The following is a 16674-nucleotide window of genomic DNA, read 5'->3' as shown; positions in this document are numbered from 1 at the left end:
CTGCAATGCCAGCCATACACTCAGAAAAATCCAAGTCACAGTGATTGCAGAGGTTACATAAAATCTGCCAACCCCTTTTATACCTGAAATCCAGGTAAGCTGATAGGCAGTGGGTCTTGGAAAAGTCTTCATTAGTCTATATTTCAGCCATTGCTTTGCATTAATGATACTATCCTTCAGTAATAAACCCTAGAATTTCAATGAACATGTCTAAAACTTTAATAAAATAAGGTATAATATCAGAAAGGGGTATGTAACAACACATGGACATAATGGTTCTATGTAATTTTTTTCAAAACACTTTCACATCTACTGTCTTCTTTGGTCCTCATGACATGCCATGGGGCAGAGAGGGCAGCTATCAACGCTTGCACTTTAAAGATGAGAAAGCTTATGCTCAAAGAGGTTGTACATGTGCAAGGTCAAGGGAGTTAGCAGCTGAGCTAGCCTTCAATCTAGATCTTTTGGATAATAATGATGATGAAGAGGAGGAAAATGACAGCAGTTGTCATTTACTGAGATTTTGCCATTTGCCAAGCACTATACCCATCTGGTGGCTCAGACAGTAGAAGAATCTGCCTGCAGTGCAGGAGACCTGGGTTCAATCCCTGGGTTGGGAAGATCCCCTGGAGAAGGGAATGGCTACCCACTCCAGTATTCTTGTCTGGAGAATTCCATGGACAGAGAAGCCTGGTGGGCTACAGTCCATGGGGTCGCAAAGAGTGGGACATAACTGAGTGACTAACACTTTCACTTTTTTCATGCTCATCATACACCTTAACACATTTAAAAAATAAAACAGTCATCATGTTCTCCATGTCACAGATGAGAAAACTGAGGCACAGAAGAGATTACATGTGTTCCTACACTGACAAGTGGTAAAAAGCACAGTCAAGATCTGAATCTAACTTTCGCTGATTCTATCAACTGTTCTATTTGCTCCGTGTGATAATAATCAGAGCGATAACATTGAAAACACATATGCAGTAAAAAAGATATCTGGATTAGAGTACTAAATGATGAAGAAACATGTATATTATCATATGTGAAACAAATCGCCAGTCCAGGTTCGATGCATGAGACAGGTGCTCAGGGTTGGTGCACTGGGATGACCCAGAGGGATGGGATGGGGAGGGAGGTGGGAGGGGAGTTCAGGATGGGGAACACATGTACACCCGTGGCGGATTCATGTCAATGTATGGCAAAACCAATACAATACTGTAAAGTAATTAGCCTCCGATTAAAATAAATAAATTTAAAAAAATCTCTCCTACAAAATAAACTTGAGAATCAAAGATCAAAATGGACAGAAAGAATGTGGTCACCACTGTCTCTCGGGAAGGTATATATTAAATTTAATCTGACTAAAATACTGCATATTTGAAATTACCTTGGCATAAACGCAGCTGTCTGACAGCCTCATGAATGGACAGTATTTATCACACACAGGACACATGATGATATCTGTAGCTTGGCAGACTTCTTTACTGGAAAAAAGAACAGAAAAGGACTGCTTTTTGATGACATAACAGCATTTTCTTCCCCTTCAATTTCACCAGAATAGTCAACCAGTAAATAAGATTCAGTAGATCAAATTTTGCCCTTGGAAGCTTCTTAGCCTTTTCTTAGTTATTAATGTAACCAAGTGCCTACACAGTTTTATAGTTTGATAAACCTACTTATTTATCAGGCTGTTTCTTGGCTTTTCCATATTAATAAGTTAAGCTCAGGAAAACACACGAAGCAAAACATTGCTGGTTATATCTCAGATTATATAGGAGTCATTTACAATATTGCACAGATTTGAAGACATTTCATACTAAATTATGGGAAAAATGAGACACTTTAAAGTGCCAGCCTTACGTGTCCCCCATCCTGACAATTTATGCTTTAACTATATTATGTTAAAATGAACACAGGTTAAGGACTATCAAATTTCCCTGGAGAATAAATTGTTTCTTTCAGCATTAGCGATATGCAAATGACACCACCCTTATGGCAGAAAGCGAAGAAGAACTAAAGAGCCTCTTGATGAAAGTGAAAGAGGAGAGTGAAAAAGTTGGCTTATAACTCAACTTTCAGAAAAATAAGGTCATGGCATCCGGTCCCATCACTTCATGGCAAATAGATGGGGAAACAATGGGGGGAAAAAAGTGTCAGCCTTAATTTCTATGTGCATGATAAAGAAGAATGAATTATGGAGGAAAAAATACTAGGGATTAGTTCTGGGAGAAAATTACATCTCATTAACAATTTCCCCAGAAATTAAAATATTTTTGTAGGTCATTTCTATTTTTGCAATCACTTCTAAAAGGCACATTTCTTATTTAAGGTCATTGTCCAGCATTGTATTAAGGTCTCTATGAATATCTTAGACTATATTCTAGTGAAAGAGCCAAGATAACAATTGCTAACACTGAATCATTCACAAGGTCCCAGCAAGTTGGTGAGATGTCTTTCTAGCTTACAGGTCTGTGTAAGAACACACAACTGATAAAAAGATAATTAACCCAGTATTTTTCAGTAGTAGTAGGAAAAAAGGCAAAAAAGTCAGAAAGAGAAAAATTTTGAGCCAGTGAATGAAAGCCATTTGTTCTGTGGATACATGTGTGTGTGCTCAGTCGTGTCTGACTCTTTAAGACCCTATGGACTGTAGTCCACCAGGCTCCTCTGTCCATGGGATTCTCCAGGCAAGCATACCAGAGTGGGATGCCATTTCCCCCTCCAGGGGAATCTTCCCGATCCAAGGATTGAACCCACCTCTCCTGCATTGGCAGACGGTTTCTTTATCACTGAGCCACCTGGGAAGCCCTCTGTGGATTCACAGTGACTTGTATACCCATAAAAGTGAACTCCTTGGTAGCTAGAGACCACAGCAGCAAGGGCAATGGATGGACAGATTTTGTGAATTGAACCTTTAGAATTTTCGCAGGAGACTGGAAAGATGTTAAAATGAATAGCTAAGTGGACCCACAGTCTGTAAACACTCCCAAACCACAAATACCCACCTTCAAACATAAGCAAAGGCAGGCTCACCTAGAGCTCTCCGTACCTGACTTGGCAGTGATCCAGAGTGATGACGCCATACAAAAAGACAAACAATCCAATGAAGGCAGCTGGGAAGAGCATGCCGGTGTACCAGCCCAACCAGGCAAAATACAACCCAATCTTCTCTCCAAAGTACCGCCTGTTTATGACATAAAAGTCTTGCAAATTATATTGAAGTGTTTATAGTTAGGCATTCTAACACTTTGACCAGTCATTTTACTTTGTAGTGGCCTTGCTGATAACCATACAGACAAGCTAAGCCAAGAGAAAGGAATGTTTGACCAAATCTAGGCTCTGGACTTAAACGTCTTTTCCTATTACTGTAGAAAAGAAATAGTATGAACCCTTTCATACAAGAACACAATCATACACAAGCTTGTTCTGAAAACACAGGATAAACTCAGCTCATTCAGGAAATTATGTATAATGCTGTTAATCATGAGTAATCAGGGGAATCTGAAGACTTGGTTCCAACATATAATATTTTTGTCATTTCTGAGTGTGTTTGTTAATGTATATATTATACATATTTTAACAACAGTAAACAAAATTACTGCAAAAACCTTTAAACACCCCCTTTTAATATTCTGTAGTTTTATAAGATGTTTACAATGCTAGAATCATAAGATATCACTAAGAAAGAACTCTACTGAGACTCAATACGAATCAATACTGAGAGCAACTTTCCCTTTTAAGTGAGGACTTTTCACAGGCATCAACGTCTACCTCTACAAATATTTTTCTGAGACTAACCAGCCTGCCTAGTGCCCTGTGGTCTGTGAAGTTGGAAAGTGTCCAGGGAATTCCTTGGTTTTCACTTCTTAAATATTATTGTGTTTTCTATCCCACATTTCATAACTTAGAGCTTAATTATTTCTTAGTCCAGTGTAAGAATATTCTAATTATTTTTTATTCTCATTCTAGACAAATGTTGACCATCTGTCCCTGAATACTGTCTGCTGCTCTCCTCCTACTCAAAGGCTCCTAAAAATCATGGATTATTTATTTATCATATCTCCTACTATGTCTCAACAGAAACCTTCCTCTTCCAGAAGACTTTTACAGCATATATTCATATACACATAAATTCATTTATTCATTCAACAAATTAAAAAACACCTGCTCTATGCCAAATACTGTGCTAAGTGCTGAGAATATAATGGTGAGCAAAATAAGCTTGGTCCCTACTCCTCTGAAGCTTGTGGGTGACAGAGGAGACATAGATAAATCAATTAAAGAAATAAGCTTCTAGTTACAAAACTGGGAAAAGAGAGGAGAGGGACACAGCGAAATAAGCATGTATAACAAGGCAATCTTACAACTTTAGCCAGGGAAGACTTCTTCCCTGAGGCGGTGACTATTGTGCTGATGAGTGAAAGTTAACTAGGTGGGGTTAGGGATAGAGTCTTTCCAGCAGAGGAATCAGAGGCCCTGTGGTAGGAGGGATGTTGGTAAAACAAGGGCAGTGTGGCTGGAACACTGACAATAAGAAATGGACTGGGACTTCCCTGGTTGTCCAGTGGTTATGACTTTGCCTTCCAATGCAGGAGGTACAGGTTTGATCCCAGGTTGGGGAGCTAAGATTCCTACATGCCTTGCGGCCAAAAAACCGAAACATAAAACAGAAACAATATCGTAAAAAAAAAAAATTCAATAAAGACTTTAAAAATAGTCTGCATCAAAAAAAAAAAATCTTTCATTAAAAAAAAGTGGGCTGTTGAGGTGGGCAAAGGCTAAGCCTTGATGGGCCTTGCAGACCATACATTGACTTTTGTCCTGAGAAAACTGAAAAATGGTGAAAGGATTTTAGCCAATCCAGCCCCTTGGACAGCAAGGAGATCAAACCAGTCAATCCTAAAGGAAATCAACCCTGAATATTCATTGGATGGACTGATGCTGAAGCTGAAGCTCTAATACTTTGGCCCCCTGATGTGAAAAGCCAACTCACTGGAAAATACCCAGATGCTGGGAAAGATTGAGGGCAGGAGGAGAGGGGGGAAACAGAGGATGAGATGGTTGGATGGCATCACTGACTCAACGGACATGAGTTTGAGCAAACTCTGGGAGATAGTGAAGGACAGGGAAGCCTGGTGTGCTGCAGTTCATGGGGTTGCAGAGAGTTGGACAGAACTTCGTGACTGAACAACAACAAGGGACATGACCAGATTCACATTTTGTCTCCAGGGTAGAGAATGATGTGGAAGGGCCAGAGAGGAAAAAGGAAGACCAGGTAGAGGAAAACAGTCATAGTCCAGGTCACAGGTGAAGGCAGTAGTGGCAGAGGAGATACTTGGTGTGATTTGAGAGATGTGGAGGAAGCAAAATCTAGATATAGGGCAGGAACTATTTAAGATATGTGATTCCCCAGTTGCTCAACAACATCATTTCATTCAAATCTTGCTTGTGTTTTTCATGCCCCTTCTCCTTGGCCAACACCAATCCCACTGCTCTTCTAGGCCTCAGCTCTACAGAGCCTTACACAGGGGCACTGGCCCATATCCATCCTTCCATTTTTCCTAATTGCTGTCAAACTTTTGGCCTCTATCACACATGCTACCAAATTATGCAGAGCCTTGTTTTCCAGTTGTTTCAAGTTTTCAGGGCTGGTTTTCCTGAAGGAACCGTGCATTTCTCAAAGCCAGAGACCATGGGTTCTCTGTCTTTGCCAACAGTACTTAGTTTTGTACTAGGAACACAATGGGTAGGTAATTAATACTCATCAAAAAATTGCAAAATCTTAATCAAGAAACTGTCATGGATGGGAGATGCTTTGCCAGGACTGACTTTGATTTTTCCCCCCCTTCTATTCTATCACATACTGAGACTGGTCAAAAGCAAATGGTCTCATCTCAGAAAACATTTTTCACTCTCTCAGGTCATGTGGACCATTTGTTACTCACACCCAGAAGGGGTCACAATTCATCAGTGTCATTGGGTCAACAGGAGTAAACTCTTGTAACGAGGACTCTGGAAGGAAGAATGACTATCCAGGGAGACAAAATGTAAAGTGAGTTGTCTTATTATTTCATTTTCCTCTGGGCTCATTTTTTAAGGGCTTGGGGAAAAGTGATATTAATCTAGCTAGTCTAAGAAATAAAGTATGATTTTCTTTTTAATAATGAATCAATAAAGTGTGGATTGTTATTACCCAATCTGAATTATCAGTCTCTAAACAAAATAAACACTGCCATGGCAGAATGTTGGGCATATATAGACCATTAAAGAACATACATTTTCAATGCATGATTATCTCAAGTTAAAAGCAGATACTTTTTAGACCGGTGGAATTAAAACAATCTTTAAAGGTTATTAGTTTGAAATGAAAATTAAAGTAAGCCTAAAATTTGTTAGAATGACAGCACCCTCTATTTCCTATTTGCCTAAGAGTTACTAATATTCCATTGTCATTAATACATGTAGGCAGTGTTACCTCTCAACAATTGTTATTGATACTGTCACTAACAGTCACATGGGTGATGAGCTTCTTATGGAATCCTGTGAGAGGCCTGGTTTAATCTCACACACCCCTTTCTAAGTCCCTTTTAAAGGAAACACCAGCCTCAGCAGGAGGAGGTCAAGTTTACCAAGAACAATCCATGTCCTCTGATGAGCTTCCCTCTTGGGAAGAAGTCAGATTTGAGTGTCAGCTGTGCATCTCAGTTTGTTTTTCCCCCTGTGTTGGCTTATCCCAGCTCACAGTCTGCCCTAATTATTATGCGTAAGCTTTACATTCACAGCTGGTTAAGAACTCACCTTACAAGATCCAAAGGCTGGTATTTATACCACACACCCCAGGATGCCCAGCACTCATAGAGCAGATGTCGGTGGTTTACTGCTCCGTGGGTTCTAATGGAGTTTTTACTTCTGTAACTTCCCTGGATAAAAACACCATGGCCAGTGAGGTGATACCCACAAAAGCCAAGAGCAAAAACTGATAGTAATGCTAGTTCTTTTTGTTATCTTTTTAAGGTTGTGAAAATACTCTGTATGATACTATAATTGTAGATGCATGTTTATTATACATTTGTTTAAACTCATAGAGTGTATGGAATATAACACCAAGAGTAAGCCCTAAAATAAACTATGAACTTTGGTTGGTTATGATGGTTCAATGTAGATTCATTAATTAAAACAAATGTTCCCCTCTGATGGGGATTACTGGGAGAAGCTATGCATGTAAGGGGGCTGTAATACTAGTTTTTATGGCAAGAGTAGCAATAGGGATGATATAAGGATAGATCCATTCTATTGAAGGGAAAGGAGTAAGATTAGTTATTCTGGACATAATTTTGATGTTGATGCCATGCAGTAAAAAGCCCATGCTTGCTAGAATAAGGCAGGTCTGAACTGAGTTCAAATTCAGTTCTGTTACTTTTTAGCTAGGATATCTTAAACTCTCTGAGCCTTGGATTCCCAGTTCATAGTGGAACTAACATCTGCCTCATTAGGTTTCTTCTGTGATTTGAATGAACAGAGCATCTTGCCCAGAGGCCATGCCCAAGACTTAGGAGTTCTCTTTCCGACTGGTCTCGAGACGGAAGTATCAATAGTTGGTAAACAGCTGGTCACATAGCCTTGTGACCAAGGGCAGAAAACTTTACAATGTAAGAGTTGTAAGTCACCTCAAATTTACAATAATTCAAATATAATTTGACATCCTCATGGAACAAATGAGGATACCATGGGTCTGAGGAGTAGGCTTTTTTTTTTTTAAGTTCAGTTAGTGTTAATGCTAGTTTCACCAACAGAAAAGGCATGCTGTCTGGAGGTAAACTATTGACATTTTAACTTGAGAAGTCCTTTCTTAGGGGGCAGTGAACAGGCCTGAGAGACAAGGAACTCACTCAGGTTCTAGTCTCAGCTCAACTACCAACTCACTCCATGACTGGGGGTGGGCTAAGCTTTCTCTAAACCTCTATTTAAGTTTTCACTATAAAACAAGGCAATGGGAGCTGCCCTTCCTGCCTCTGAAGGTTGTTATGCGGTCAAATACTATAATGAGGTTAAACTGAGAGCAAAAGTCAAAAGAGTGATTATGCTATTACTGCAGCTGCAATTACTAACTGGAAAATTCTCTTTTCATATAATGCAGGGATTTAGCAAGATATGAAAACCAGAGAAAGCCTGGAGTTACTCTGGGGTTTCACAGTTGCATCTCCTCAGATATCAGCAGGCCCACCACCCACTCATTTGCATATAGACTGTCTACCCACAACTGCTCAACACTGCCCTTACTGTGGGCAAGGGGTAGGCAGTGGGAGAATGCAGTTCTCACTGAAACCCTTTACTGGGGGCAATGCCAACTAATAACCACGTGGTATCCTTTGGGGACATGTGTCTTTCGAGTTCAGAAACACCTGTGAGTGGCTCGAGAAAACTTCTGTGTCAAAATGTTTGCTTCTATCACACAAAAAGGATCATTCCAAAAAGCTTTCATGACTGTCTGTTAATAGGGTGTCGGATCAAAGCCTCTAGTTTTCTTAATGAGAAAGGTTTTTAAAAATTTCACTAAATACTCTGTGGTGACCTCAACACAAAAAATAGGGAATTTATGTATCCATATAGATGATTCATTTTGCTGTATAGTAGAAACGAACACAACATTGTAAAGCAATTATACTCTAATAAAAAGTAATAATAAAAAAATTCTACACCACCTTCTCCATCCTCCTGGTGTTTAAAATCAAGAGAAGATACTCCATAAGCCATATAAGAAATATATTTTGGGAAGACCTGCCATTGGTGGGTAGCTGGAACTGTCCTCCAAGCTGAACTGACAAACCATTAACATTGTTTCTAATAGAAGATTGTTAAGAAAATCTAATAGTAATTTCACCCTGCCACTGTGTGAGGTCTTAGAGGACACTGGCTATGATACTTATATTTGTGTTCTTGGTGTCATACTATGACTGGTATGGAGTAGGTACCATGAAAATGACACTAATCGCTCACCAGTCATGAGAATTATGGCCATGAAAACCCATATATGTAAAGATAATTCTAGATTAAGTTACCATATATGTAAAGAGAATTCTGGATTAAATTACCTAAAATCTAATGGGAAAAATAGAGGTAAGGGTAATTACAGTTACATTTATAAAAGTCCTTATAGATTACAAAGATTGTACAGTAAATAAGGAGAATATAAAAATTTATACATCTTAAATAAGCAACAATAAGTACACTACTATTAATTTCCATTTATCATCTTTTAGTTACTAGAGCCTTCACAAGATGGCTTCCTTCCACTCTTTAAGGATTAGCTATAAATTTTTTTTGTTGTTACAGAGACTATATATTTCAGAGACATTTTCCCCTTGGGTCCAGCACGTCACGCAAATTTTCAATGCCTCTTTAATTTTATGACTTGGAGTCCCTCAGCCATTCTTCTAAATTCATGCTGAGTGACTCTTGATTCGAATACTCTTGCAGTTACATAAAAAAGACATGAAGAAACAAATCTGTGCTGGGCGAGAGATATAACAATGCAAGCACGGCCTCCCCAACTACTCACTGAACAAACTAGATTCATTCTAAACAAATGTCGTATCAATGAACACAATTAATGACTATCCCCAGAAGCTGACTTAATAACAAGGAATTGACAGAGAAGGAGAAAAGGCAGGACAATACCTCGTGCAGAGGAAATGCAGCTTCATAGGAGCCATTAGTAAGCAAACGATTCAGACCTACAACAATAAAAAAGTCCAAGGTGAATCCATGATGAGTTTAAATCCTCCTAATGCAAGAGTAATATAAGGGTCATACTTTTTGGAGAAAACAACCTATAGCTTCAAAAGTAGTTCAAATACTTTGTGGGGACAACAGTTTAGAAAGTTTTGCTATCCGCTAGGAAACTGGAAGCAAAGACTAGAAAATCAGGTTTTCAAATAGGAAAAACACGATGAAGCATACCTAGCATAGTGCTTGGCATAAAGAAGGGAGCATGCTGGGAGAAGTGGATGAATTAATCACATCAAAAAGATGACTTTCCACCTGAGCTCTCCTATTTTCATCCAGAAGCTTCAATATGGACAAAGCCAACTCCTTTGTATTGGGCTAGTGGGATGACTTTGGAAAGTCCTCTTGTTCTCAGCCCTCAACTGTCTCATCCATAAAGTGGGGGAAGGATATTGGATATGTGGATTTGCAATGGTTTTACTGGTCAGATATAAACCACAGTTTCCACCCACACTTAAGGGGAAGGGATTACACATTCAGGAGTCACCCCAGCCTGTGTCTATCACAGGTTTATGAATTTTTTTTTTTCAAAGAATCAGCTTTTGGTTTCATTGATTTTTCTCTATTTTTTCCATTTTATTGATTTCTTCTGACTTTTATTATTTCATCTACCAACTTTAGATTACTTTAAATTCCTTCCCTGCCCCCTAGTTTCTTAAGATAGATGGAGAGGTCATTAATTTGGGACCATTTCTTTTCCTATATACACATATGGTGCTATAAATTTCTCCCTGTACTGCACACATTTTGATACACTGTGTTTTCATTTTCACTGAATACAGCAACTTTCTGATTTCCCTTTTGATTTCTCTCACCCATGAGTTATTTAAAAATACATTATTAAGTTTTAAATATTTGTAAGTTTTCCAGAGATGGTCTTATTGATATCTAATTTAATTCTACTGTGATCAAAGAATTGTTGTCTTGTTTTATGTCCCTGAAGTATGGTCTCTTGGTGATAGTCTGTGTTCACTTAAAAAAATTGGGTATTCTGCTGCTGGTGGTAGAGTGGTCTAAAAGATCAATTAAGTTAATTTCATTGATAATGTTCAGGTCTTCTAACCTCCACTGATTTTCTGTCTACTCATTCCATTAATTATTGAAAAAGTGGTACTGAAACCTCTGACTTTAATTGTGGACTTGCCTGTTTCTCTTAGCAGCTCTATCAGTTTTTGCTTTGTAGTTTGAAGCTCTGTTATTAAGTGAATAAGCATTTAGGATTTCTATGTTTTCCAGATGCACTGACTCCATCATTTTAGAATGGCCTTCTTTATCCCTGGTGGTATTCTTTGCTATGAAATCTAATTTGTCTGATATCAGTATAGGCCTTTCAGCTTTCTTTTGGTTAGTGCAGTATATATCTTTTTTTATTCTTTTACTTTAAGCTATTGGTGTCTTTAAAGAGTGTTTTTTGCATGCAGCAAAAAAATAGGTCTTGCTTTATTATTTAATGTCAACTTCTGAATTCTGGATTGGGATTTTCAGACCATTTATATTTAATGCTTAGTGAATTATTACGAGGTGCTCCACCAATCTCATTGGAAATACCTTTGGGTTGCTCTTTCTCTGGCCTTAGGCAGTTTTCTGATATGTGTACTAATCAGTACTCTAAATACATGAGTCGTCTCTCTGCAGATCTTCAGGGTTCTCCGTGAAGCTGTTTTCTGGTGTGTTGCCCTGTGAACTCTGGCTGCCTTGGTCTCCCCTGGACTCTCAGCAACATCTTTTTGACTTGGGGAGTCCACTAGGTTCTTCTTCCCTCTGTTGCTGTCTAGAAATCATCTCAAGATAGTAAGCTGGGGCAACTGTAGTGTTCACCTCATTTGTTTTCTGTCTCTCAGGGATCCCTGTTCTTGGCTGCCCAGTGCTCAGTGTCTCGAAAATAGTTGTCTCTTACTTTTTGTCTTTTCTTTGCTGATTGTTTCAGGTGGGAGAGTAATCTTGTGCCTGTTATTCCATCTTGGCCAGAAGTGGAAGTATAATGTTTTGATCTTTAAAGTTTCTCTCAGATCAAGAGTGATACGACTTCCTAAAATGTACTTCAAAGAAGATGACTGGAAGGGTGTCTCCCAAGCAGCTTTTAGATGAGTGCTCGCCACGTTTCAGATCCTGACTAGAGGCCAGAGGCTTAGCCTAACTGGAAAATGAAACACGCACTGATTCACTTTTTATTGATGGAGGATCAAGCAAAGTTTAGGTACTTTTAATCACGGTAACATGATTAAATGTATTTTAAGATGCTTTGACACTAACTCTAAATGCCTAAGAAAGACACCTGAAGTATAAATATCCATAGGGCTTTGTCTAGCACAGAGGAGGCCCTCGATAAATACCTTTGTAAAGAATGAACAAATGATTGATTATGTAGAAAACTCTGACTTCCTGGAGCTTCTATCAAGAATTCTACATGTATCACCAATCACTTTCAGATATCCCAGATAATACCAAAAGATTCACAGGGACCTAATAAGAGACTTCTGATGATGACTCTTGTGAATTTGTGATAATTTATCAAAGTCCTGAAAAATGAGAAAACAGTTAACATTTAAAGTCCTCCCCTTTGAGCATCAGTTTTGAAACTACAAATTAATATCAAGATTTATTTTATGTACTTATATTGTTAAATAAGTCTTTTTATCTATTAATTGCTCTATTTTGAAAATGGAATTCACTAGGTTTGATTTTCAGAGTTGTAATAATCTCAGAGTGAAGTCGAAAAACTTATATTGTGGTAGTTTTCGCTCCACTGAAATACCCTCATAAATCATGTCTACAAACCATATTTTTGTATTATCTCTAATCCATGTTGACTCATGCAAGATGCCACTTTCAGAAAGAGTTTCAGCCAGAAAATAACATAAGATAAATATTAATTCTATTGATGAATTAAATTTTCTTATAACATGTTTCTTTTAATTATGCAACTGAAGATGATAATGAAACATTGGGACAACAGAGCATTTATATTTGAACTTCAAATTTTCAGCATAATGTCTGATCCTTGGTTAGTAATTTACTTTGTGGTTGGTTATTTCTAACTAGACATTTTTTCAGTTCCTCATTATGGATTTTCAAAGCACTGGGGTTCTTGATAGAATTCGTCTTTCATCAAATAAGAGAAATTTTTACAACAATCATTTCTTACTAGTAACAATACTACATTTCCTGTGTTTTTTCAGAACATTTACAAATCATTGTCTCTGCCCTTTTTCTGTCTCCATCTTGACGAGCTGTAAAAATAGCCCACATTTTTAGCTGCAAAAATTTAAGCACAATAATTGCTGTATGGCGTCGCTGTATAGTCTTTGTGTAAGAATGCTGATGGTTAGACACTGATCATGTTTAAAAGATTTTCAATTTGGTTCAACAAGCGATCTGCCTGTATGCCAGATACTGTGCTAGGCAATGATGATACAAAGATAAATAAGGCAACTCATTTATAATTGAGAAGCTTATTATCTAGACTAGCAGTTTTTAACTGCAGATTCTTAACACCCTAGTATGTTATAATGAGTTGTGAGGTGTGCTAATATTATACTACCAATATTAGTGAAGAGACTGGTTTTAAAAATTCTTTGCATGTTATGAAATAATCCAGAATAGCTACTGCCCTAATCACTTCACTTCTACTCACTTGTTTTCTAGTATGTTCCTGATATGACGTTAACCGAGAAAAGGATGAAAAAAAGTATGTGTAGCATATCCTAAGTTTGTTAAAAAAAAAATCACATGGACAAATGAGGTATAAAGATGAAAAGAGTAATTAATGTAATATTTAAGTTATTCAATACACAAAATGTTAACAGTGGTTCTCTTTAGTTGGTAGAATTTTCATTATGTCATTGAAAGTAAATAATTCAAGATAATAAAAGAAGAGTTGTACATCGCTAATTACCATATATACTGCAAAAATAATTTCCATAGGAATTCAGAAGAAGAAAAGACTCCTCTGAGCTGGAATGGCCATGCAGGACATTATGAAGAGGATGTGTCTCAAGGATGGATGACTGCTGCAGAGAATTTAAGGACGTGCTAACACATAACCCCATGTAAGTCAAGAAAGTCCTAAATCTGGTTCAATGTCACCATACCCACCTACAATGACTCTCACTGAACATACTATTCCAGGTGTATTCAGATCTGGACCAGGTATCTGATTCTCCCTATTTTATTTTAGTTTATACAGCTTGCAATCAAAGTAGTTTTGGGCAGCTTCACCATACTAGTGACTCACACTTGCATTTAACTAAACCTCCCAAGTTTGTCCCTCTTCATGATGTATTGAGTAACATTTCTCCCACACAGTGCCCAGGTAGCTATTTTGCTGAATTTGAGTATAGCACTTAACATTTACAAACTATTGAAAGTGATCTTTCAGATGTGGCTGAGATTTCCAGATCACTGAGCTCTTTCAGGATCCTAACTCCAAGTGACTAACATAGTGCATCCTTCCAGTTTTGACTCCACCTGAAAGCCTGATGAGCAAACTGTTTAGGCTCTGTGCCAGTTATTAATTGACTGCCCCTTAGTTTTGCAGTAATGGAGTTGGACCCTGTAAATATTTCTCGTTTGCCAGATGCTGCAATGTTAAGCTTTGTCAGTAGAAGGCCCTAGAGGGACAGTAGGGGAGGGAGGAGTTTGTTTTCCTGGTACTAGTATGCTCCTCTCAGTAGGTTTCTGCAACTCATAGCTTCTGTGGAACCCGGCACATGTAGTTCATGGTAGCCAGCAGCCCTGGGATCTCCTCAAGGACAGGTGGGCCTTTGAACAGCTTCATAGGTTGATGACGCTGGGGAACATCTCCCAATGAATGGCTTCCTTTGGAACCTCTCTAGCCAGCTTCTCCCAGAACTTGAGAGGGTGGATTCACAGAGAATCCTTCTGGCACAGAAACCCCAGCAAACTGCTCTGCCATTCAATGATCCACAACTGCACCCCTTCTAACAAGGTCTCCATCTCAGCTTTGTTGTGGGGCGTCTTTTCTTCTATTCTTTAGAATTCTTCTTGCTCTTTACTAGTCAGTCCTCCATTACTCCAAACCTCCATCACAGTTAATTATTTATATTAACTTTTCCTGTTCAAGGAAAAGTTATCAAACTGATAGTTCAGTTGGTAAAGAATCCACCTGCAATGCAGGAGACCCCAGTTCGATTCTTGGGTTGGGAAGATCCGCTGAAGAAGGGATAAGCTACCCACTCCAGTATTCTTGGGCTTCCCTTGTGGCTCAGTTTGTAAAGAATCCACCTGCAGTGCAAGAGACCTGGGTTTGATCCCTGGGTTGGGAAGATCCCCTGGAGAAGGGAAAGGCTGCCCACTCCAGCATTCTGGCCTGGAGAATTCCATGGACTGTATAGTCCATGGGGTTGCAGAGTCGGACATGACAGAACGACTTTCACTTTCCTGTTCAAATTCTGTGTGATTTTTTTATCTCTTGATTAGACCATGACTGACATAGGTCATCATTCAAAGCATAGATAAAAATCTTGCTGGGACAGAGATATGGACAAAGCTCCCCAAATCTTCCCAGTATATAGTAATCTACTTAATAAGGCAGGAAATTTGGTAATATATTATGGAAAGATTCTCACACAAATATCCCCAGTGTAATATGTGGAGGTTATTTGCTAGGGGTGGTGATTATTTGGAGAATTTACTTATGTATGACAACTCTTTTCTGCCCATACAGCTCTCTGTGCCTGCTTCTGCATCTTTCCACACACTGGCTCCCTCTTGTCATTCAGGTTTTAGTTCAAATTCCAGCTTCTCAGAAGAGTATTCCCCGACCACGCCATCTCAGCATGATCTCTACATCCTAGTCAATCTCTATAACATCATCCACTTCAATTTCATGTTATGTACTGTATCTACTTATTTATTGTCTGTTCTTAACTTCTTGAACATACACTGCAGGAGAGAACTGTGCTCATCTCCCTAACACCGTGCTCAGTGCCTGGCGCACAATGCATGCTAAGTCACTTCAGTTGTGGCTGACTCTCTATGATCCTGTGGACTGTAGCCCGCCAGGTTCCTCTGTCCATGGGATTCTCCAGGTAAGAATACTGGAACGGGTTGCCATGCTCTCCCTCCAGGGGATCTTCCTAACCCAGGGATCAAACCGGGGTCTCTTACATCTCCTGCATTGGCAGGCAGGTTCTTTACCACTAGCACCACCTGGGAAGCCCACCCGGCACATAATGGGCACTCCTTAAATATTTGTTGAATTGAGAGCACTTTTCCATGATCTAAGATAAATACGTTGATGTATTATCTTTTAAAAAGCAGTCTATTAAGGTTTTACACTTCTGAGTTATCCATCAAGGAACTGTGCAGTTAGAGGCTTTATAAATCACAAGCATTTCTAGAATTGATATCAATGTAATAACACCAAAGGAAAAAGTCTGTAATCCTCCAAATCAAATGTAACTTGCTATACTGATATACTACTTACCAATTTTGTTTTTTCCTTCTTCATACTTTATTCTTTGTAAAATATGATGTACAATTCTACTTCTTGTGGCATTGTTGAAGAAAGTGTCTTTGTTGTGTATGATGAAGCTGTAAACACATATTGAAAACACAAGTTAAGGATTAATTGGAGCTGAGGGATCTAATCTCTGATATACTGGTGTGACTTAGAGAGCTGTGTCTTCCATCTGTCACAGAGAGGGTAAATCTGGAATAGCATGAGGAACGCCCCCCAACCCTCAAGATCACACCAGAGGCAAGAGGCTCATGAATCTTAGCAGTTTTGGTTCTCAGCCTCCCAGTCATTTACATCATTATGTTAGGAAAGAGCTGGAGCTAAATACAATTAAGCAACTTGCAACTAATAACAAGTCCATGCCTCACATCCTGTTTTTTCCCTCAGTAAGGTCATCAGATAAA

The 16674-nt window shown here is 38.7% G+C and overlaps 1 protein-coding gene across 20 annotated transcripts in view; it reads right to left on the bottom strand.

The window, feature by feature from the left end:
* ANO4 (anoctamin 4) overlaps positions 1 to 16674 on the bottom strand; it is a 419392-nt gene that overhangs the window by 79131 nt on the left and 323587 nt on the right. For all 20 annotated transcript variants that reach the window (XM_081595414.1, XM_081595415.1, XM_081595416.1 and 17 more), the window contains 5 exons: positions 16238 to 16344; positions 9682 to 9737; positions 6802 to 6923; positions 3053 to 3187; positions 1391 to 1487 (listed from right to left, as the gene is read on the bottom strand). In XM_081595414.1, the coding sequence (XP_081451540.1) occupies positions 1391 to 1487; positions 3053 to 3187; positions 6802 to 6923; positions 9682 to 9737; positions 16238 to 16344 (517 nt within the window). The remainder of the gene's footprint in view (positions 1 to 1390; positions 1488 to 3052; positions 3188 to 6801; positions 6924 to 9681; positions 9738 to 16237; positions 16345 to 16674) is intronic.

Source organism: Giraffa tippelskirchi, chromosome 4 (genome assembly GCF_054371585.1).
Source record: "Giraffa tippelskirchi isolate mGirTip1 chromosome 4, T2T-mGirTip1v1.2.pri, whole genome shotgun sequence".
Lineage (NCBI taxonomy): Eukaryota > Metazoa > Chordata > Mammalia > Artiodactyla > Giraffidae > Giraffa > Giraffa tippelskirchi.
Note: the sequence above shows the minus strand (reverse complement) of the source record. Positions and strands in the feature narration are given on the sequence as shown.